Consider the following 25,069-nt stretch of genomic DNA (forward strand, 5'->3'; position numbering starts at 1 on the left):
CTTTCCACTGAATTTTTTATTTGATTTATTATTTTATTTTTAGCACATCTATTTGGTTTTTTTTTCAGAATATCTGTGTCTTTATTGAAATGATTTCCCTTTATGTATATTTTCTCTTAGTTCATTTCTTAAATCTTCTTTTACTTTGATCATTTTATTCATCAACTTTTAAAATTCTTTGGCATTTCATTCACTTCGTGATGATTCAGTTGTTTGGGGGGTTATAGACTTTTGGAGGCATTTTGTTTCCTTGCTTACTATATTTCTGTGTTGAGATTTGCCAACACAGAACTCCTACAGGAGTTTCAGTATTTTGATCCATCTACAGGGCATTAGAATGTTTGATCACAAGGCAAAGGACCATCCCAGCTACCTAGGAAGACTAGGAAGACCCAATCTCAACACTAAAAGCAAAACGGGTTGGGGATGCAGCTCATTGGCCTTGCGCCCCTGGGTTCAATCCCTAGTTTTACCACAAACAAAATTAAGCAAAATACAATCAATTATCATATAACAACTACAGAGGAATTTTCTTTACTTTTTTAAAGAAGTGGGGAAAGAGGGTAGGAAAGAGAGGTAATAGCAAGGAGAGAGAAAAAATGTGGGGGCAAGAATAGAGTAACATTAAAAATTAAAAAACAGCCAGGCCCAGTTGTGCATACCTGTAATTGCAGTGATTCTAGAAGCTGAGGCAGGAGGGTAGTGAGTTCAACACTGGCCTCAGTGACTTAGTGAGGCCCTAAGCAGTATAGCAAGACCCAGTCTCAAAATAAAATATAAAAAGGGTTAGGGATGTGGCACAGTGGTTAAGCACCCCTGGGTTCAATCCCTGGTACAAAAACAAACACTAACCACCCCCCCAAAAGTAGTATGGATATGTCAGATTAACAAATTATAACATTATCAATAAAAATACATAATATTATGGATTAAGGAATACAATTTCCAATAGAGTCGGGGAATCCATTAAATTAATACATGGAATTATACCAGTATAATAAAGGCTAAAGTAAAGAATCAAAAATTATTCCCAGCTGATGTTTCTGAGATAGAGATAGTTCTTAGTGAGACTTCCTGGTTTGGAGTATGTCTGATGTTGGGAGATGTAGAAGATATACAAACCTCCACAGCATAACCTCAGAGTGACTCAGCAGTCTGTTTATTATTAGCTCTTAGATTATTAGATCTTTCTAGATTAGATCAGACTTTTGCTTCAAAGGCTTCCCTATACTCAAGTTCTTGCATTTTTCTATGCCAGTCTCCACCTATCTTTGGTGTGAACTTATGTGGCTACAGAGTTTTAATGGAGTACCTAATCATCTAAAAGCTGTCAGGATTGTTTGATGGATACTCCCTACTGTCTCCAGTCTTGTTGCCTGCTCTTTCCCAGGCTGGAAGAACCCTTTGTGTTCTGCAAACACCTTGTCCTAGGGACTAACTGAAAATAATTATTCCTTCTCTTTTTGATGGTAGTTCTGCTGGTCTGAGAGACCCACCTGCCCAGTTTAATCTTCTCAGCTGATGAGACCACCAGCCATCTCCTGGAGACTGGTTGGGTACCTGGGTGACACATAGTCAGTAAATCTCAGCAGGTGTGCTCACTTGCTTATAAGACCTCGCTAGCCCCAGGCTAATTCTAATTCCTGCTTGTTTTTCTTTCTTGCTACAGGGCATTAGAATGGGTCTGGGAGTCTCTAATAGTCAATCTGGGGAGGTTGGCTGTGGCGTCGTGTCTGGCCGGACTATTAAAACTCTGTAGCTGTGGTAGATATCCCATGGTAGGCAGTTCTAAAAATCCCACACTATGAATTGGTATGCGGGTGCGTGCCTGCGACCCTGTTGATAGCAGCTCTTGCTCTCTCTACCTGAGAGGCCTAAGTAGAAAATATGACTTGAGAGTTCCACGAGAATTTCCCCCTATGTAAACTCTGGACCTTCCAAACTGCCAGACTGTGGCTGCTGTGCTTGGGAAATTGTCTGGCACTAAGCCAGGCAATTCTATGGTCCCGCCTTCAACCTTTCAGCCTGTTGTGATCCAGACCTCCCAGTAGGGCATTTCCACAGACAGTCCTGTTCCTGGACTTATTTTTGGACTGGGAACCTATGCTTCCAGTGAGAAAGAAGGAAAAAAATGAAAACAGAAAGGAAAAAAAAAAAAAAAAAAAAAAAAAAAAAAAAAAAAAGATGGAGACTTATGGAGTCTGTTAGATCTTGTGGATGTTAAAAAGAGGATAGAAAAAAGGTATGACAAAAAAGTGTGCTGATTCCTGCTCTCACCGTACACGCCTGTGCCTTTAAAGATGGATCCTGGTTCCAGCGCTCACTTTTACCACCTCTCGCTTTTCTCCAGCAGGTCTGGTCCCAAGCCACCCCAGTTTGGTGCGTTGCATTTAAATCTTCCTTATGTTCAAACAGCATATCTATATGATGGTGTTGTGAAAATTTTTTGTGATCTGTACGATCCCCTCCCCGCCTTTGCCCTCAGACTCTGAAAAGGTGTTTCCCCTCCCCCACTAAGGTGCCACGCATGCCCTGCATTGTAGAATACTCATCCCTTTAAAAAAAAAAAAAACTCTAATTTTTCTAAAATAAACAACAAAACAAAAAAACACCACAAACAACAAAACAAAACAAAACAAAAACCACCAAAACAAAAACAAACAACAACAAAAACAAAAACCTCACGCTATTCCTCCACTTCTGCTGATCAGTTTCCCTGAATTGGGATCCCAGCAGCCCAAACAGGGGGCACCCATTATGTGGGAGACTGTTATGCACTATTTTGTTACTATCATTTTTTTTTCTTAAAATGATTTAGCTTTTATTTATTCTAAGACTTACCTTAGAATTTCTAAGACTTACCTTATTTATTTCTAATACTAATGCTGTATATGAGTGATATTGAAACTTAATAGAACCTGAATGAAAGCTTGTGGTTGTTTAAAAATATGGTTTATATTTGCTTTTATACATGGTTGGGATTTTTGAGTTTTGTATCAATGGTTTTGAAACATATATATTTCCTCCCTCATTTTCTCTTAGAAATCCTTCAGACAATTATGACGATGATCCAGAAAACCTCAGGTATAAACAATTTTCTATCCCACTTTGCCCTTGTTCCTTTTCCCTGCAGTCAACTTTTATGAATACTGGAGTATTGGCTTGCCACACCTCACTCTTGTGCAGACCTCAAATAGCAACTTCCAGAAAGCTCCTTGGGTAGATCTCTCCCATATCATATTCAAAAAACCTAGAATTTAGCCTTTCATTCACTGCTTTTGAAGTTACTTTGAAATTATTTTTAACTAACAAATTTAGTATCCCTTTTCTGAAATTCGTGGGACCACAAATGTTTTGGATTTTGGATGTTTTTCAATATTTGAGTATATATAATGAGATATCTCCAGGATGGGACCCAATCTAAACACAAAATTCATTTATGTTCCATACACAACTTATACACATAGCCTGAAAGTAATTTTACATGGATATTTAGATTTTAATTGACATAATAATTATATGTGTTTATGGGGTATACAGTGATATTTTCATACATGTGTATAATGTGTGTTGATCAAATCAAAGTAATTTGTATAACCATCACTTCATTTATTGTTTCTTTGTAGTGAGAATATTCAAAATATTCTTTTTAAACTATTTTAAAATATACAGTAAATGATTGTTAGCTATTGTCACCCTGTTATGAAATTCAACACTAGAAATTTATTATTATTATTTTTTTTGGTACTGTGGATTTAACCTAGGGGCACTTAACCACTGAGCTACATTCTCAGATCTTTTTATTTTTTATTTTGAGATATTCTTTGGCTAAATTGCTTAGGACTTTGCTAAATTGCTGAGGCTGACCTCAAAGTTGCAATTCTCCTGCCTCAGCCACCTGGGTAACTGGAATTAAAGGTGTATGCCACCATGCCAGGTTTAATTGTAATTTTTACACAATATTTTCATGCATGAAGAAAGCTTTCATGGTTTGGGATTTTATATCACATTTGTTGTCAAAAAATTTTTGGATTTTGTAGCATTTCAGATTTTGAATTTTTGAATTAGGGATGCTCATCTTTCATACAGTTTTCCATACGAGTATAGGTATTTCTAATGCCATTTTGCACTTGATGCCTGGGAAGTTGTATCGTTTAACTGAAGTTTAAATGTTTACTGTGGCTGTATAGACTGTGTGGATCCTTCTCCTTTTGAGAACTGGTGCCACCAGGAACTTCTGGTCAAAAGTAATCTTCTTTATTCTTCCTCATAGTCGATCATCTTTCTGTGAATTTAATGACCCTAAATTATTGGAGAACTTTGAGAATGGCCATGTAAGTCTGTTATTTTCGCTTTAAATTGACATGATAATGCTGCATAACTTTAAAACTTGCATATGGTTTCCCAAAAGAAATATAATTTTCTGAACTCAGGAAGAGAGAGTCTTGAAAAACATTTTGATGTACCAACCAAACATTTCTGGTGCAAAGGAATTTTTGCACCAATATTATGAGCCTAAACACTGACTTTATTGTGAGTGGATTTAAACATCATACAAGACCTTTTACTATGTAATTATCTATTTTTCAACTAGTTTTATTGTATTGCATGCCATCAATACCTGCATCATCTATTCCAACATATTGATATACTTGATTTGCAATCTTGATCTTCTATTTTTAAAAAAATGTTGTCTTAAAGCATACATCCATATGTGTTCATTCATTGCTTAAATACCCCCTTAGGACTGGCACTGCACTAAGGATAAAATCCAAACTCATTACTATGGTCTTCTCTCCAACCTCATTCTTTGTCATTGTCTTTTGCTCAGGGTACTAAAAGTCACACTGGTCTAGGGGAACCACAATCACACAAAGTTGTTTTCTGCTTTAGGGCCTCTCCAAGTGCTGTTCCCTTTGTCAGGTACAGGCCTATATAATGGACAACTATACAAAGAGTGAATGAACCTTTCATTGGATATTAATTTAAACATTCCCTTAACAGCAAGTCCCTGACCACCTGTCTGAAATAGGCTGCTCTTGTTTTGTCACAGGCCCTGTTTGTTTCCTCCAGCTTTGAGAAATTATGTCTTCTCAAGGAGAACAGAAGCTCTGAGAAGACAGGGCCGTCCTTTTCCCTGATGTCTCCCTAGCCTCCTTCACTGTCCCCGACTCTGTAGCCCACAAACAATTTTTGAATCCACAGTATGTTTCTTGGCTAGGGCCTGGCTTGTGTGTTCCTGAGGTTGAGATCTCAGGCAGCAAACCTCAGTTGGTACAAATTGCAGGTTCTGTGTAATTTCCACATTGCTGGCATTTGGGAGACTCATTATCTCTGTACATTTTTCTAGCCCTCAGCAGAATACATAAATGAATTCCTTACCCTATTATGTGTGTGCCATACGGTTATTCCTGAGAGACATGGAAATGATATACTCTACCAGGCTTCCTCCCCAGGTAGGTGTTATGTACAGAGAAAGTGTGCACCTCATTGTGCCTAGTGGGTGATGAGGCCTCAGGAGAGGTTGCTACTGCTGCTGATATTCATTGTTCCTACCTCCTTCTTTCCTGGAGTTCTCACTAGTGGGGACCCACAGAGCATAGCAGCTTAGAGCCACTCTATGACCCTGGGGCTCCTTGTCTCTCTTTCCAAAGACTATTGTAAAGAGACTGAGATGGGCTCTCAGACCTGGGGAGCTTATCAGCATGTTTGGTCATAACCAAAATAGAGCAGAGGTAAACTTAAGACCCTGCAACATTTTATGAGAATGCTATTGATGGCATTGAGAACAAGAAAAATCATTATGTGTAGTAGTACTGCTAGCTGGGTAATTCATCTTAGCCCAGAAAAAGGCCCTATTTAACCAAATTTCTTCTTCATGAGCACTAGTACCTAGAAGGACAGATAAGTACACTTGGATCAAAAAAGTCAACTTTAAAAAATGTCAAGGTAGTACAGAATGCAAATCTGTATTAAATTAAATTTGGTGTTAATATTGCTTGATGCCTATTAATATGGACTATTTATTGACAGATGAAGCTGCTTTAGTGAAAGGAGCAAAAAAACTTGGCTTTGTTTTCACAACAAGAACACCTTATTCTGTCACCATAGAAGTTGTGAGTAGGACACTGAATACTTTTCAATGCTTTACATATACCTGCTTTTCCAGAGAAGTACAGGTGTACCATGGTTCAGAGTAGGAACCCTGAAGTTCCTGGGATTCCTTCCTGATCTCACCCCTTTCCAGCCATTGTCCTCAGGGATCGTCTTTCTCTTCTCTATGTTTGTCCTGTTTTATCATTGTACATGTGCACAGGGTTTGTGAAGATTAGTTGAGTTAATATATATAAAGTGGTTGAGATTAGTGTCTGGCACATAGAAAGTACACAATTCAAGTGAGCTGTTCCAAAGAGTTAAATCATCATACCTTCAAGACATGTACTATGATTTTCCTATGAGGAATTAACATTGTTTAACTATTTTTGTGAATTCTGCTAATTTACTGATTTTTCTTTTTTTCCTTCCCCCGGTGGAGTTTGAACCCAGGGCCTTGTGCTTGCAAGGCAAGCACTCTACCAACTGAGCTAGATTCCCAGCTGATTTTTCATTTTATTGTGTGCATATATCCTTTTTCTGTTTTGATAATCATTCATCAAAAGTCTTTGATATTATTGGAGAAAACTGAAATAATGCAAACATAGTAGCCAACATGCTGATTTTTTTCCCCTAGTGATAATGGGATGGTTAGGGATGTTTGAATCTTTGGTAGAAGGGACTGATTAATTAATCATTATATCTAGAGTATCTGGCACATGGACAACTCTGAAATTATTTGAAATTCTGCCACACATCATTGCCATATTGGTGATGCTGGGACTTGGTAGATTCAGAGATAAATTGATCTTGGCTACTAGAACTCAAGAGGCTGTAACTAAAAAACTTAGAAAAGATTTCATCATTGCTGTAGATCTTTATATATAGCATACCACCTCTTACTGTTGTCCAGCTCTTCAAATTAATTATTAAAGTTTTCATTTGATTTTTGCTATTTTTTGAAAAGGTTTGCTTATTGTTCCATTATTGTCTGATGATATTCTCTTATACTACTTGTGTCTCTGCCACCTGAAAAGTATTTAGTGCTAATTTTAGATCGAAAAGAGAGATGCTTTTGTTCTAATTAGGTGCCCTTAGAAACATTCATGGTAATACTGTCCATGTTACAAACAATGCTCTTATGAGAGGAGGGCATTGTCATCTCATTAGACTTGCAAGAAAATTTATATTTTGAATAAGATGTGTATTTGGAGGGTAAAACATTTGTGACTGGGTGTGTGAATTATTTTATAAGATGAGTGCATTTTCCTTGGTTAAGAATGTTTTGTCTTATCTTCCTGTAGATGACAGAAATGCACACGTTTGAAATCCTTAACATCCTGGAGTTTTCTAGGTAAGCTCCCTTCTCATAAAGTTCACGTATTTTTGAAGACTTATTTCCACAACTTTTCCAATTGAGATTTGGTAATGTAAATCAAAACTTCAATACAGAATCATGAAATTCTTGCCAGCCTCTACATGGAAATCTCAGCTCAGTTCTTGGTTTTTGCAAAGAACTCATTAGGCCAAACTCCCCTTTGCAGGTTGTGTACAAGGTCACATGCCTCTCTTTGATAGCACTGTCAAGGTTAGAATTGTGGCTTTGTATCTGTTATAACTTTACCATCTCACTAGACGATAAACTCCCAAGGGGCAATGATCACCTCCTGCAGAGTCCGCTGTCCAGGAAGTACTCAGTGAATATTTGGTGGAAGGATGGATGTTGGAAATGATTTTCACCAACCCAAAACGTTTCCTTAAAAGTAGACAGTAAATTAATTCATTTTTTTTTTTCTTTTTAAAGGGCAAGGATGTGCATCCAAGTCCTTCCTACTTCTTATACTTCAGTGGGTTGTTGTTCTATCACCAACGGCTAATTCCCCAGAGCACATTGTGAGGATGGTGATAATACTAATTATAGGGCTTTTCCGAAAGACCCATGAAATCACATCATTGAACCATTAGAGCATTCTAATGTAGAAACTGAAAATTTAGGAAAGGAAATGATGAAGTTACTCATTAGCTCTTCCTAAAGCTGGATGATTTTTTTAAATCGTATTTTTAAAGACTTGCTTTCTAATGACTTTTTTTTTAATAAGTTGTTTAACAAGTTTTTAAGACTTGGGAAAAGTTGTTATCAACTTCCTCTCTCACTCACACACCTTGGAGAGCTTTTTCCAAAATCTTTTTTATTTTTATTTTGACTTTCTACCACTTTTATTAATTACAGTATATTAACTCCATGGTTTAAACATTTGTATTTCTTTTTGTACATGGTTTAAACATTTGTACTCACATTTTTTGAATTGTGAGGTTTTGAAATTTGCTTTATATATCCTTTTATCTTTTTATTATTATTGGAGTTTTATAGTTATAGATAGTAGTTAGGTTCATTCTGACAAACTCATACATATGTGGAAATCGATTTTAGTTCATGATCTTCCCCCTTTTTCCTCCCATTTTCCCCTCCCCTCTTCCATTTCCTTCCTCTACTCCTACTGGACTTCTTTTCCCAGTCTATTAATTTATATTTGGTTCTTTATGCTATCCTATCCTTCCCTCACCCTTTCATTTAATTTACTCTAGCTTCTTCATATGAGAGAAAACATTCAACCTTTGAGCTTGGCTAATTTCACCTAGCATGATATTCTCCATTTCTATCCTTTTACTGGCAAATGCCATAACTTCATTCTTTTTAATGGTTGAGTAGAACTCTACTGTGTGTATATACCACAATTTCTTAATCCATTCATCTATTATGGGCATCTGGGTTAATTTCATAATTTAGCTATTGTGAATTGTGCTGCTATAAACATTGATGTGACTGTGTCACTGTAGTATGCTGATTTTAGATCTTTGGGGAAAATACCAAGGAGTGGGGTAGCAGGGTTGTATGTTGGTTTCATTCCTAGCTTTTTGAGGAATGTCCAACAGTATGGAGTGGTTGGACTAGTCTGCAATCCCATCAAAATGTGCAAGTGTTCCTTTCTTCCCACAACCTCGCCAGCATTTATTGTTGTTTGTGTTCTTGATCATTGCCATTCTGACTATTGTTTTTTGAATTCTTTTTTTTTTGACACAATACCTTTATTTTATTTATTTATTTTTATTTTTCTGTGGTGCTGAGGATCAAACCCAGTGCCTCACACATATTAGGCAAGTGTTCTGCCACTGAGCCACAACCCCAGCCCCAAGTTTTTTGAATTCTTTATATATTGTAGATATTACTTCTCTGTTAGAAGAGTAGCTAGCAAAGATTTTCTCCCATTCTGTAGCTTCTCTCTTCACATTCTTAATTGTTTCCTTTGCTGTGCATCAACTTTTAAATTTGATGCCATCTCATTTATTAACTGTTGGCATTATTTCCTGAGCTCTAGGGGTCCTACTGAGAAAGTTTTTGCCTTTGCCTATATGCTGGAATGTTGATCCTATGTTTCTTCTAGGAAGTGAATAGTTTCTGGCTTAACTTCTTGATCTTTCATCCATTTTGAGTTGGTTTTTGTGGAGCATGAGAGATAAGGGTATAGTTTCATTCTTCTACATATGTATAACCATATTTCCCAGCATCATTTAAATGTTAAAAACGCTGTCTTGTCTCCAGTGTGTTTTTGTCAGATGATTTTAGACATCTGGGTCTGTCTCTATGTCTTCTATTCTGTAGCATTAGTCTATATGAGTCTGTTATGCCAGTACCAGGCAGTTTTTGTTACTATAGGTCTGTAGTATAATTTGAGGTCAGATATTCTGACACCTACAGTATTTATTTTTCTTTTGAATTAGAATTGCTTTGGCTATTTTTGCATTTTATTCTTCCAAACAAATTTTAGAACTATTTTTCTAGTTTGTAAGTCATGTTATTGGCATTTTTATAGGACTACATTGAATCTGCCTATTGCCTTAGTAGTTTGGTCATTTTAATGATATTGATTTTGTCTACCATGAACATGGGTGATCTTTCCATCTTCTGAGGAAGTTTTAGATTTATTCCTCAGGGGTTTTCTTGAGGTTATTATAAATGGAATTGTTTTCCTGATTTTTAATCAGCAGATTTGTTGCTGGTATATAGGAAAGCTATTGATTTTTTAATGTTCATTTTGTAACCTGCTACTTTGCCAAAATTGTTTATTAGATCTAGCAGTCTTTTGGTGGAGTTTTTTTAATCTTCTAGGTATAGGATCATATCATCTGCAAATAGTGATGATGTGACTTCTTCCTTTCCTATTTTTATTCCTTTTATTTCCTTCTCTTGCCTAATTGCTCTGGCTATAATTTCCAGCACCATATTAAATAGGAGTGATGAGATTGGGCATCCTTTCCTTGTGCCAGATTTTGAAGAAAATGCTCTCAGTTTTTCCCCATTTACCATGAGGTTTGCTTTGTGTTTTTCACATACAGCCTTTATGATGTCGAGATAGGTTCCTTTTATCCCTAGATTTTTCAGGGTATTTTTTTTGAATCATGATTTTTTTTAAAGCATCAATAGATGCTTCTGTTCATCTATTGAAATAATTATATAATTTTTGTCCTTAATTCTATTTATATGATAAATTACATTTATTGATTTGCATATATTAAACCATTCTTACATCTCTGGAATAAAATCAACTTGGTTGTGGTGCAAAATCTTCTTAATATGTTGTTGAACATGATTTGCTAATATTTTGTTAAGTATTTTTGCATCTTAATACTTCAGGGATATTGGACTGTAGTTTTCTTTTCTTGTGTCCTTATCTGATTTTGGTATGAGTGTGATACTGGCTTTATAGAATGAATTTGGAAGTGTTTCATCCCTTTCTATTTCAGTGAATAATTTGAGGAGTACTGGTAGTTCTTCTATGAAGGTCTGATAGAATTTAGCTGAGAATCCATCTGGTCCAAGACCTTTATTTGTTGGAACGCTTTACATTACTGCTTCTATTTCATTGCTAATGTTGGTTTCTTTTCTTTTTCTTTTTCTTTTCTTTTTTTTTTTTTTTTTTTTACAATACTGGGGATTGAACTCAGGGGCACTCAACCACTGAGCCACCTTTCCAGCTCTATTTTGTATTTTATTTAGAGACAGGGTCTCACTGAGTTGCTTAGCACCTCGTTTTTGCTGAGTCTAGCTTTGAACTTGTGATCCTCCTGCCTCAGCCTCCCAAGCTGCTGGAATTATAGGCGTGTACTACTGCATCTGGCTGTTGGTTTCTTTATGTCATCTTGATTCAGTTTTTGTAGATTGATATTTGTCTAGAAATGTTTCCATTTATTACAGGTTTTCCAGTTTATTGGAGAATAAATATTCAAAATAGTTCCTAATGATCCACTGGATTCTGTGATGTCTGTGGTGATCTCTCCTTTTTCATCTCTTATTTTATTAGTTTGATTTTTTCTCTTTTTCTTTTGTTTAGTGTGGTTGCAGGCTTATCAATCTTGTTTATCTTTTTAAAGAACCAACTGTTTCATTGGTCTTTTGTATATTTTTATTTTCAATTTGATAGATTTAAGCTCTGATCTTAATTATTTCCTTCTTCCTTCTGGTTTTGGAATTGATTTAATCTTTTTTTCTAGGACCTTGAGATATATCATTAGGTTGTTCACTTGGGATCTTTCTGATTTTCTTATGTAGGAACACACAGGTATAAACTGTCCTCTTAGATCTGCCTTCATACTGTCCCAGAGTTTGTATCACTGTTATCATTTGAATCTAAGAATTTTTATATTTCTCTTTTGATTTCTTCCATCACCCATTCATCATTTATAAGTGTATTGTTCAGTTTCCAAGTATTTATATAGTTTCTGTAGAGTTGTGTCATGTTGATTTCTAATTTCGTTCCATTATGATCTGATAAGGTATAATTGATGATATCATTATTTTGTATTTACTAAGAGTCACTTTGTGGGGTTGGGGTTGTGGCTCAGTGGTAATGTGCTCACCTAGCACATGTGAGGCCCTGGGTTTGATTCTCAGTACCACATAAAAATAAAATAAAAGGTACCATGTCCACCTACAACTAAAACAATATATATGTATGTATATATATATATATATATTTTTTTTTTTTAAGAGTTGCTTTGTGTTCTAAAATGTGGTCTGTTTTGGAGAAGATTCCATGAATCACTGAGAAGAATATATTTAACTGTTGGATGAAATATTCTATAGTTATCTATTAAGTGCTTTTGATTTATAATATTTTTAAGGTCCAAAGAGTCTTTACTGATTTTATGCCTGGATGATCTATTTAATGATGAGAGAAGTGTGTTGTGTACTGGGGCATGAGGCTTCAATTTGAGTAGTGTCTCTTTTATGTAATTAGTTGCACACATATTTGGGGCATAAATATTTATTATTGTGATATCTTCTTTCATTTTTCTCTTTACCAGTATGAAGTGACCTTCTTTGTTTCTTCTGATTAATTTTGTTTTGAAGTCTGCTTTGTTAGATATGAGAGTAGCTACTCCTGCTTATTTTGGGACTCCATTTGCATGACATCAATTTCCATCTTTTCACTTTCATGATGTAGCTGTCTTTGCCTATAAGGTGAATCTCTTGCAAACAACATATTGTTGGGGATTGCTTTTTTAATCCATTCCATCAGTCTATGTCTTTTAATTGGAGAGTTGAGACCATTTATATTCAATGTTATTACCAAGAAATGTTTATTAATTCCTGCCATTTTGATTTATTCATAATATTTAATTTGGTTTTGTTTATCATTTACTTAACTACTCTTAAAATGAGAAGTTTTTTCTTTTATGAACTCTGAGGTTTGTATTTTATTTCTTCTGTGTGGAGTATTTCAATAAGTAAGTTTTGTAGTGCTGGTTCAGTTGTCATGAATTCTTTTAGTTTCTGCTCATCTTGGAAGGGTTTTATTTCTTATTTGATTTTAAAGTGCGGCTTTGCTGGATATTGCAGTCATAGGTGACAATTATTTTCTTTCAGGACTTGGAACACATCATTCCAAGTCCTTCTGGTTTATAGAGTTGTGCTGGGAAATCAGAAGTGATTCTGATAGGCTTTCTTCTAAATGTGACCTGATGTTTTTCTCTGAAGGTTTTAAAAAATTTTTCCTTGTTTTTTAAATTTAGGTATTCAATTATAATGTGCCATGGAGACTTTTTTTTGTTTGTTTGTTTATTTGGGATTCTGAATGCAGCCTGTATCTGGATGTCCATCTCATTCTCAAGCTTTGGAAAATTTTCTGTTATTATTTCCCTGAAAAGGTTATCAGTTCCTTTAGAATGCATATCACACTCCTCAATTTCAATAATTCTTAATTTTGGTATTTTAATGTCTACCCAGATTTCTTGTATATTCTGATTATGGTTACTTATTTTCTTTTCTTTAATGCTCTCTGAATGTTTAAGGTTGGTCATTTCATCTTCCTACTCTGAGATTCTGTCTTCAGCGTGGGCTACTCTATTAGAGACTTTCAGCTTAACATTTTATTTGATTTATTTCATCTTTAATTTCCAAGATTTCTGTTTATTTGTTTTTTTTCAATATTTCTATCTTCTTATGGAATTTCTCATTCATATCCTACACTAACTTCCTTAATTCATTCAGTTGTTTTTGTGGTCTCTTGGAATCCATTGATCATTTTTATAATGATTTTTTGAATTATTTATCTGATATTTAATCTAGTTCAACATCTTTGGAGTCATTCCTGGTGAATTATGAACTTAAGATATCATGTTACCTCGTTTTTGTCATATTTCTTATATTTCTGTGTTGTGTTTTATGCATCTGATAGGAGATATTTCTCTTCAGCTCTTATGTGTGAGCCTTTTTAGGGCTCAGTCTTCACTTGCTAGAGTGATCCAGATTGAGATTCCCTTGTAGGTATGGTATCCACAGCCTTTATGTTAATTCTCCATTTTTTTGTAGTAGTGAATGACCACAGGTGGGATCAGGGGGCCTAGCCCTATCTATTTCTACTTGAGTCCTGGTTGTTAGTTGGGTTTTTGTCTCTTCTTTTCTGTGTATTAAAATATAGCTGAAGATTGACTTTCTTTAATTTGTGCATAAAGCAAGATGCATCATCTTTTGGTTGAGTTTAGTTCAACAGCAGAGTATCTACCCTGTGAACTTGTAGTGGCCCTGTTAGTAGCCAGAGACTACAAGTTGACAGGGTAGGGCAGCAAAATGGGGACAGGAAGATCTACTTGAAAGAGTTGTGAGGATTGAATAATACATGAAGCCCAGGGCAGCTTTCTTCTTCCCTCATCAGTTTTTTTAAAAAATTTTATGTGTTCTTTTTAGTTATACTTGACAGTAGAATATGTTTTGACATATCATACCTACATGGAGTATAACTTCCCATTGTTGTGGTCATACATGATATGGAGTTACACTGTTTATGTATTCATATATGAACATAGGAATGTTACGTTCCATTCATTCTACTCTTTCCCATTCCCATCCCCCCATCCCCCTTCCTTCTCCCCATTCCAATCTGGTGATTATCTACTTCTCCCCCCAAGACCTATTGTGATTCAGCATCCTCATACTAGAGAGAACATTAGGCCTTTTTTTTTTTTTTTTTTGGATTGACTTATTTCACTTAGCATGATAATTTCCAGTTCCATCATTTACCAGCAAATACCATAATTTCATTCTTCTTTAAGCCTGAGTAATATTCCATTGTGTGTATGTACCACATTTTCTTTATTCATTCATTTGTTGAAGGGCATCTAGTTTGGTTCCATAGCTTAGTTATTGTGAATTGAGCTGCTATAAACATCAATGTGGCTGTGTCACTGTAGCATGCTGATTTTAAGTCCTTTGGGTATAAACCTTGGAGTGGGAAAACTGGGTCAAATGGTGGTTCCATTCCAAGTTTTCTGAGGAATCTCCATACTGCTTTCCAGAGTAAATTGTACCAATTTGCAGTACCACCAGCAATGTATGAGTGTACCTTTTCCCCATGTCCTTGCCAACATTTATTGTTACTTGTTATTCTTGATAATTGCCATTCTAACTAGAGTGAGATGAAATCTCAGTATAGTTTCAATTTACATTCTAATTGCTAGAGATATTGAACTGATTTTAATAAATTTGTTGACCAACTGTAATTTTTCTTCTGCAAAGTGTCTATTCAGTTCCTTTACCCATTTTTTGATTGAGTTATCTGCTTTTTTGGTGTTAAGTTTTTTTAGTTCTTTCTATATCCTGGAGATTAATGCTCTATCTGAGGTGCAGGTGGCAAATATTTTCTCACATTCCATAGGCTCTCTCTTCATGTTATTTCCTTTGCTGCCTTCATCAGTTTTTTAATGATCACATCATATTAGGTACTTACATTTACATAATATTAGAAATTAACATATAATATATAACATGTATATATAACACAAAATATATTTTATAATATATGTACATATTTTGTATCTTTGATATACTGTATAAATATTAATAGATACATAGTAACTTCATAACATTTATTGTAATATATGTAATAAAAATTACATGATAAAGTCTACGTGTATTATACACATATATATTAAATCATTTTATATGATATAAATGATACACATGTGATATATACATTATATATGTGAATTTCCATGTTAGAAAAGGATAGTAACTGAGAAACAGTAGTAGTAGAAGGATGGAGAGATTCATAACTAGGATCCTAGTTTAGGAACTAGGTAAAGTAGAGGACATGGAGACTAGCAATTGAACAAAAATGTTGACTTTTTCATTAATTGTCAGCTGGGGTCTTTATTGGAATTCTTTTGACTTTAGTTGTGTCATGTACTAAAGAAAATAATGGTAATTTTTGTATTGTTTTAGCAATAGAAAAAGGATGTCGATAATTGTCCGAACTCCTGCGGGACATCTTCGCCTATACTGTAAAGGGGCGGTAAGTGTTGGAATTCATGATTCACATGAACTCTTTCTCTCCCTACTGCACCAACTTGTATAAAGTTGTTCACAACTTAACAATATCTTTAATGGTGCTTTCTCTCTCCTGTTGCCATTGGTTGTCAACAGCATTATCCAAGACTGAAACTTTATTGCATGGTAGCCAAAGAACTTTCCCTAGAGTCCCACACCAGAATACTTGTTAAGCTTTAATGTCAGTGAGATGTTTTCTCTCACTTGTTTGTTTCATTGAGAACTGATGATAAGAGTGTTCATGCCAAGATTTTATCATAGGAATTTTGATCCCAGTTTCATCTCTGGGTTTGGTGGATCTCATGAATTTCTTTTAACCTTTATAAACCTTTTTTTTTTAAAGTGCTTATATGCTTACTTATCACCATGTAACTTTACTGAGGTATGATTAAAGTTTATTGAAGTAAAATAAACTATATATTTTAAGTGCACAAATTGTTAAGTTTTGATGCTGATTTGCTTTCTGTCACTATATATTTGTTTATATTCACTAAAACATTACATAAGTGAGGGTGTATATGTGACTTTTTGTTGGGATTCTTGCACTCCTAATCATTCTGAGATTCATCCACATTGTAGTTTGTACCAGTAGTTCACTTCTTTGCACTGCTGAGTGGTATTTTCATTTCATAGCTGTATCAGAGTCTGCTTATCCATTGACCTGTTGGTGGATATTTTGCTTGCAGTTTTTGGCTACTACAAATAAGAGTCCTATGAGTGCAAGTATTTTTCTGTACATTGGTTTCATTTTTATTGTCTATATACCTAGGAGTAAAATGACTGGATCACATGGCACACGTATGTTTAACCAAACTATGGTTCTTATATTCTTATCAGCAATCCTTGTCAACACTTTGTGTGGTTTGTCTTTTAAATTTTAACCTTTTTTTATTTGTAATTGTTTATTTCATTGTGGCTTTTATTTTGTGCATACTGTGATATGATAGTGAGCTTCTTTTCTTGTATTTATTTGCCATCTGTTTTGGGGGTCTCCAAGACCATCCATATGGAGATTTACTAGCAGGAATCATGGGACTCATCATATAGTTTTCCTCATAGCTAATATTTATGATATTAACACATGAAGGAATCATAGACAGATCTTAAGGGAAAAGACATAGGTGGAATCTGGAGGAATCCATTCCCCCGGAGTCACAAAGGGAAAGTTTATATCAGTTTAGTTAATTGCATACCAGCTGAGGGTCAACCTCATAAGAAGGTCTTTCTAAGGATAGCAGTCTCCAACCTAATATATTAATTCTTTCTTGCATACCAGTCATTTATTTCTTTGATGAAAAGTCTTAAATATTTGAACTTCCCTGGTTTAAAAAAAAGACAACAAATTTTTAGAGCAGTTTTAGTTTCATAGGAAAGTTGAGAGGAAGGTACAGAGATTTCATGTAGATTACTCCTCCCACACATGCATAGCCTCCCCCATTATTAACAACCCCCTCTAGAGTGCCATATTTGTTACAATTGATGAACCCACATCAACTCATAATCTCCCAAAGTCTATAGTTTATATTGTTTCATCTTTCTTTACTTTTGAGATGGAACCTCACCATGTTGTTCAAGCTGTCCTCAAACCTCTGAACTCAAGCAATCCTCCTGCCTCAGCCTCCCCTTTTAGTAGCTGGGACTACAGGTGCATCCCATCATGCCCAGTTTAGGGTTCACTCCTAACGTCATATGTCTTATGGATTTACAACTGTAGAATGACATGTATTCAACCATTATAGTATCATATATAATCTTTTCAATGCCCTAAAAATGTTTTATACTTCACCCACTCATCCTTTCTCTCCCTTCTTCCCATTCTCTGACAGGCACTGATTTGTTTTACTATCTTCATCAATAAACCTTTTCTAGAATGTTACACTTGGGATCACACAGTATGTGACCTTTTCATATTGGCTTCTTTCACTTAATAACATGCATTTAGGGTTCCTCATATCTTTTCATGACTTTATAGCTTGTTTCGTTTTAGTACTTATTATTAAGTTTCCATTATCTGCATGTATCACATTTATATTTTTACCAAATGAAATATCGGGTGCTTCCAAGCTTTGGCAATTAGGAATAAAGTTGCTATAAAAATACATGTGCATGGGTTGGGGAGATAGCTCAGTTGGTAGAGTGTTCACCTTACAAGCACAAGGCCATGGGTTCAAACCCCAGCACCAAAATAAAAAAAAAAAAAAAAAAAAAAAAAAAAAAGATCCATGTGCAGGTTTTTGTGCAGACATTTTTAAGCTCCTTTGGGTAAATATTAGAAAGCATGATTGCTGAGTCATATGGTAAGAGTTTGTTTTGTTTCATTAAAAAAAAAAAAGCCAAACTATTTTCCAAAGTGCCTGTACCATTTTGCATTTATAAAAGCACTCAGTGTTAATTTCTCCACATCCTAGTCGGCATTTACTTTTCCCAATGCAGGCAATGAATTTTGTCCATTTTAATTGGTGCATAATAGTATATCATTGTTTTAAGCTTAATTATGACAGATTATGGTAAGCATCTATTTTGCCATGTGTACATCTTCTTAGGTGAAGTGTCTGATCAGGTTTTTTATTTTTTGCCCATTTCAAATTGCGTTGTTTGGATTCTTATTGTTGAGTTTTAAGAGCTCTTGGTTTATTTTGGATAATAGTCCTTCATTAGACGTTTCTTCTGTAAATATTTCTTCTGATTTGTGGCTTGTCTTCTCATACTATTGACATTGTCTTCCACAGAGCAGTTCTTAATTTTAATACTGTCCAGCTTATAAAATTTTGTCTTCCACAGGTCACCCTTATGGTGGTCATGTGTCTAAAAAAATCATCACCATACCTAAGGTTATCTTAGTTTCCTCTTTTGTTATCTAATGTAAATTTTATAGTTTTGCATTCTACATTCAGGTCTGTGGCACATTTTGAGATAATTTTTGTGAAAGGTCTGTGTAAATTCACTTTTTTCATATGTGCATGTCTAGTTTTTCTAGCACCATTTGTTGTATAGACTCTCTTTGTTCCATTGTGTTGCCATTACTACTTTGTCAAATATCAGTTGACTGATCTTTTCATGCATTCATGTAATCTATTTCTGAACTTTCTATTCTGTTTCATTAACTTATTTGCTATGCTGTCTGCAATACATTGTCTCAATTATAGTTGCTTTATAGTAGTCTTGAGTAGTGTCAGTCTTCTAACTTTCTTCTCTTTTAATATTATATTGGCTTCTCTGGGACTTTTGTGATTTCATATAAACGTCAGAGAGCATTTATTGATATGCACAATATCACTTGCTGGAATTTAAGTTGAGATTGTATTGAATCTGTATATCAATTTGGGAAGAACTAACATTTTGAAAATATTGGGACTTTCTATTCAGGATTATAGACTATCTCTGCATTTATTTAGTTTTTACTTCTTTAATCAGAGTTTTGTAGTTTTCCTTATATATACCTTGTACATATTTTGTTAGGTCTATACTTGAATATTCCACTTTTGGCAGTATTAATGGAAATGACATTGTGTTTTCAATTTCCAATTCTACTAGTTTACTGCTGGTGTACAGAAAAACAATTGAATTGTGTGTTAACTTAGTGTCCTTCAACCTTGGTATAATGGCTTATTGGTTCTAGGAGTTACTTTATAAATTCTTATTGATTTTCTATGTAAAAATCATGTCATCTATGAACAAAGAGAGTTTTATTTCTTCTTTCCCAATCTGTATATCTTTTATTTCCTTTTCTTGTCTTATTGGGTTGAAAAAAAGTACATGTTGAAAAAAAGTGATGAGAGGTGACATTGTTGCTTTTTTCCTAATCTTAGAAAGTTTTTAATTTCTTACTATTAAGTATGATGTTAGCTATGGTTTTTTTTTTTTTGGTAGATATTCTTTATTAAGTTGAGAAAGTGGCTATTGAGAGTTTACTGAGTTTTTTTTTTTTATCATGAATGGGTTTTGGATTTTGTTGATTGCTTTTTTTAAAATCTGGTAATACCATATGGTTTTTTCCTTTATTAGCTTGTTGTGTGATGAATTACATGAATTGACATTTGAATCTTCAACAAGTCTGGCCTCATAGAATGTGTTAGGTAGTATTCCCTTTGCTTCTATTCTTTGAAAGTGATTATAAGAGAACTTGTATCATTTCATACTTAAGTATTGGTAGAATTTACTAGTGAATTCATCTGGGTCTAGTGTTTTCTCTTTTGAAAGATTAATTATTGGTTAAATTTCTTTAATATATGTAGGACTATTCATATTGTCTGTTTCTTATTGTGTAATCTTGAAAGATTGCATCTTTCAAGAAATTGGTCTATTTTATTCCGGTTACTGAGCTTGCAGACATACCTATAAACACTGATACTTTTTTTTAAACTTATTTTTATTGTAAGCAAATGGGATACATGTTGTTTTTATTTGTACATTGAGTAACAGCATACCATTTGCATATTCATACATTTACATAGAGTAATTGTTTGATTCATTCCATTATTTTTTTCCTTCCCCCCACCTCTCCCACCTCTCTTTTCCCTCTGTACAGTCCCTCCTTCCTCCATTCTTGCTCCCCTCCCACCCCCCTTTATGTGTCAGCATCCGCTTATCAGTGAGATCATTCATCTTTTGGATTTTTTTTTATTATTATTGTATACAAATGGGATACATGTTGTTTCTCTATTTGTACATGGAGTCAAGGCATACCATTTGTGTAATCATACATTTACATAGGGCAATGATGTTTGATTCATTATTTTTTCCCTTCCCCCCACCCCTCCCACCCCTCTTTTCCCTCTATACAGTTCTTCTTTCCTTCATTCTTACCACACTCCTTATCCCTAACCCTAAACCTAACCCTAACCCTAATGCTAACCCCTCCCACCCCCCATTATATGTCCTCATCTGCTTATCAGCGATATCATTCGTCCTTTAGTTTTTTGAGATTGGCTTATCTCACTTAGCATGATATTCTCCAATTTCATCCATTTGCCTGCAAATGCCATAATTTTATCATTCTTCATTGCGGAGTAATATTCCATTGTATATATATGCCACAGTTTCTTTATCCATTCATCAACTGAAGGGCATCTAGATTGGTTCCACAATCTGGCTATGGTGAATTGAGCAGCAATGAACATTGATGTGGCTGTATCTCTGTAGTATGCTGATTTTAAGTCCTTTGGGTATAGGCCAAGGAGTGGGATAGCTGGGTCAAATGGTAGGTCCATTCCAAGTTTTCTAAGGAATCTCCACACTGCTTTCCAGAGTGGTTGCACTAATTTGCAGCTCCATCAGCAATGTACGAGTGTACCTTTTTCCCCACATCCTCTCCAACACCTATTGTTGCTTGTATTCTTGATAATTGCCATTCTAATTGGGGTGAGATGGAATCTTAGTGTAGTTTTGATTTGCATTTCTCTTATTACTAAAGATGGTGAACATTTTTTCATATGTTTGTTGATTGCTTGTAGATCTTCTTCTGTGAAGTGTCTGTTCATTTCCTTAGCCCATTTGTTGATTGGATTATTTGTATTCTTCATGTAGAGTTTTTTGAGTTCTTTATATATTCTGGAAATTAGTGCTCTATCTGAAGTATGAGTGGCAAAGATATTCTCCCACTCTGTAGGCTCTCTCTTCACATTACTGATAGTTTCCTTTGCTGAGAGAAAGCTATTTAGTTTGAATCTATCCCGGTTGTTGATCCTTGCTTTTATTTCTTGTGCTATGGGAGTCCTGTTAAGGAAGTCTGATCCTAAACCAACAAGGTGAAGATTTGGACCTACTTTTTCTCCTATAAGATGCAGGGTCTCTGATCTGATTCTGAGGTCCTTGATCCATTTTGAGTTGATTTTTGTGCAGGGTGAGAGATAGGGGTTTAGTTTCATTCTGTTGCATATGGATTTCCAATTTTCCCAGCACCATTTGTTGAAGAGGCTATCTTTTCTCCATTGCATGTTTTTGGCACCTTTGTCTAGTATGAGAAAATTGTATTTATTTGGGTTTGTGTCCATGTCCTCTATTCTGTACCATTGATCTACCTGTCTATTTTGGTACCAATACCATGCCGTTTTTGTTACTATTGCTTTGTAGTAGAGTTGAAGTTCTGGTATTGCCATACCCCCTGCTTCACTCTTTCTGCCAAGGATTGCTTTAGCTATTCTGGGTTTCTTATTCTTCCAGATGAATTTAATAATTGCTTGCTCTATTTCTGTAAGGTACATCATTGGGATTTTAATTGGAATTGCATTGAATCTGTATAGCACTTTTGGTAGTATGGCCATTTTGACAATATTAATTCTTCCTATGCAAGAACATGGGAGATCTTTCCATCTTCTAAGGTTTTCCTTGAATTTCTTTCTTCAGTGTTCTGTAGTTTTCATTGTAGAGGTCTTTCACCTCTTTTGTAAGATTGATTCCCAAGTATTTTATTTTATTTTCGATGCTATTGTGAATGGGGTAGTTTTCCTAACTTCTCTTTCTGAAGATTCATCACTTATGTATAAAAATCCATTGGATTTATGACCATTGATCTTGTTACCTGCTACTTTACTGAATTCACTTATGAGTTCTAAAAGTTTTCTGGTGGAATTTCCAGGTTCCTCTAAATATATAATCACGTCATCAGCAAACAGGGATAATTTGAGTTCTTCTTTTCCTATTCATATTTATGGGTTATTTTTAAGTGTTTTTTGTTTTGTTTTTACTTTTTATTTTTGTGATACTGAGGTTTAAACCCAGTATCATACTGTTCAAGTGCTCTACCACTGAACTATACTCCCATCTTTTTTTATTTTATTTTGAGAGAGGGTCTCACACAATTGTTTAAACTGGTCTCAAAACTTGTGACCTTCTGCCTCCGACTCCCAAGTTGTTGGGACTATGTGTGTCCTATCATGACCAGCTGAAATGTTTGTCTTCACATATTTAGGAATTTCCTAGAGATATTTCTTTGATTTATAATTTAATTCCATTGTATTCATGGAACATACTTGGTGTGACTTGAATCTTTTACATTTTATTGAGAGTTGTTTTATGGCTTAGATTATGGTCTATGTTGTCAAATGCTTCATTTGCACTTTAAAATAAAAGGTATTGTGCTGTTTTGGTATGTGGTGTTTTATAACTATGGATTAGATACAGTTGGTTGGCAGTATTGTTCGAATTTCTATACACTTAATGACTTTTTGACTACTTATTCTATCAGTTAGTTGAGAGGGGAAAATCAAATCCCCAACTATAATTGTTTTTTATTTGCTCTTATTAGGTACATAAACATTTAGGATTGTTATTTATTTTTGATGAATTGATCTCTTTGTAATTGTAAAATGATTCTTTATCCTTTTTAATATTTTTTACTCTGAAATATATCTGTTTGATATTAATATATATATCCCACATTTGATTAGTTTTAATATGGTATATCTTCTTTCATCTTAAATAATTTATATGAGTATGTCTAAAGGGTGTTTCTTTTAGGGAGCAGGTAGTCCATTCTTGTAGTTTTGAGTCATTCTGAAATTCTCTGCCTTTAACTGAGGTGTAGAGATCATTTTTAGACTGTACTTCATACAGTTAGGTTTAAATTTATCATGTTGACATTTATTTCATATCTGTCCCATCTATTTTCTCCCCTTATTCCATTTCCTGCCTTTTTTTGATTACTTGAATATTTTTTAATGTAATTTCTCTTCTTTTAAACAAAATTATTAGTTTATACTAGGCATCTTAAATTCATTATATTTTACATACAGTTGATATTATATTACTTCAGTTATAATATAAGAACCTTACAATACTATAATTCAGTCTCCTTTCAATCTTTATGCTATTGTGGTTGACATTTTGATTTCACAAATGTTATAAACCTCATACTACATTGTTATTAATTTTTTAAAAGTTGATTATCTCTTAAAAATAATTAAATAGCTAGAAAAATGCTCTACAGAAGTTAATTGGTCCATTGATACCTAACATCCCTCAGCTTTCCCCCTCTCAACCATGGAATTAATTCTTCTAATCACTTAGTCTTTCCATTTCAGTAAATTGATGAATAAAATATTTACCATTTTGTTACATATTTCTAATGGTCTGTTTTCTACTTGTTAAGACTTTTCTTTTAATATGTAAATAAAAATAGATTTTTTTTCTTGTTTTTCTCAATCTTAGAACAATACAGGGAAGATCTGTGAAGCACTAAATTCTACCTGAGATAATTACTCTATACTTGGTTTTTGCTCACTTGGGGTGTGCGTTAAACAGAGAGCCAGTTGGGCTGTTTCTATAGGTTAAGAAAGCTAGTTTGCATTCAAACCATACATGGCATTTAACTCTTATTATTTCTGGTAGATGTGCTTTTTTTAGATTTTAAAAAAATTTTGATAAATTTGAGGATTTGTAAGGCAACAATATTTTTCTTTCATTACTTTCCCTGCTTTGCTGTCTTCAACATGTTAAGTCAGACTTAATTTTATCCAAAGTGAACAGAGATTCACTTTTTAAAACTTATTTCTTAACTCATCTGGAATTGTGGCTGCTTAAACTCCTTCACACTAATAGATTCAGCAATAAAATTATAAAGCAGTAATTATAATGTTAACTTAAAATCTTCTATAAGATGTTAATCACAGGGAATCTTTTTTTATAGGATACAGTGATTCTTGAGAGACTTTCAAAAGATTCTCTGTTTGTGGAGGATACGTTAAAACATTTGGAATATTTTGCCACAGAAGGTAAGTGAAGGTTGTTCAGAATCCACTTACCTTTGAAAATGCTGTTCTTAAAGGTTAAGATTAAAACCTGAATGCAGGTCATTGATGCTTTTTGGGCACACAGGTGGCATAGGGAGCTCACTTATGTGTGAGACTTTATAATGCCTTCTGCTTGTTTGAAAGTAAATGGTTTCTCCAAGGAATCCTAAGACACCATTATTATTTCCTTTTTCTCCCTCCAGTACTTTCATGTTTATGAGCAAACAGTAAGATGTGTGTTTTTACTATGTATTTCAGTATGTTTAGCTCATCATTATCTCTTTCTGCAAGCTGTGTTATCTTTTAACTAATTGTAACTTGGCCCATAGAGGGAGAAAAACACAAGCTTTTCCAGTATGCATTA

General features: G+C 34.4%; 1 protein-coding gene across 1 annotated transcript in view; it reads left to right on the forward strand.

The window, feature by feature from the left end:
* The window catches only part of LOC124985625 (phospholipid-transporting ATPase IB-like), a 207,097-nt gene that overhangs the window by 57,904 nt on the left and 124,124 nt on the right, over positions 1-25,069 (forward strand). Inside the window, exons 16-22 of the mRNA XM_047554330.1 lie at positions 1,070-1,077; positions 4,274-4,334; positions 5,351-5,456; positions 6,034-6,116; positions 7,398-7,447; positions 15,872-15,941; positions 24,603-24,687. Of these exons, the coding sequence (XP_047410286.1) occupies positions 1,070-1,077; positions 4,274-4,334; positions 5,351-5,456; positions 6,034-6,116; positions 7,398-7,447; positions 15,872-15,941; positions 24,603-24,687 (463 nt within the window). The remainder of the gene's footprint in view (positions 1-1,069; positions 1,078-4,273; positions 4,335-5,350; positions 5,457-6,033; positions 6,117-7,397; positions 7,448-15,871; positions 15,942-24,602; positions 24,688-25,069) is intronic.

Source organism: Sciurus carolinensis, chromosome 5 (genome assembly GCF_902686445.1).
Source record: "Sciurus carolinensis chromosome 5, mSciCar1.2, whole genome shotgun sequence".
NCBI classification, from domain to species: Eukaryota; Metazoa; Chordata; class Mammalia; order Rodentia; family Sciuridae; genus Sciurus; species Sciurus carolinensis.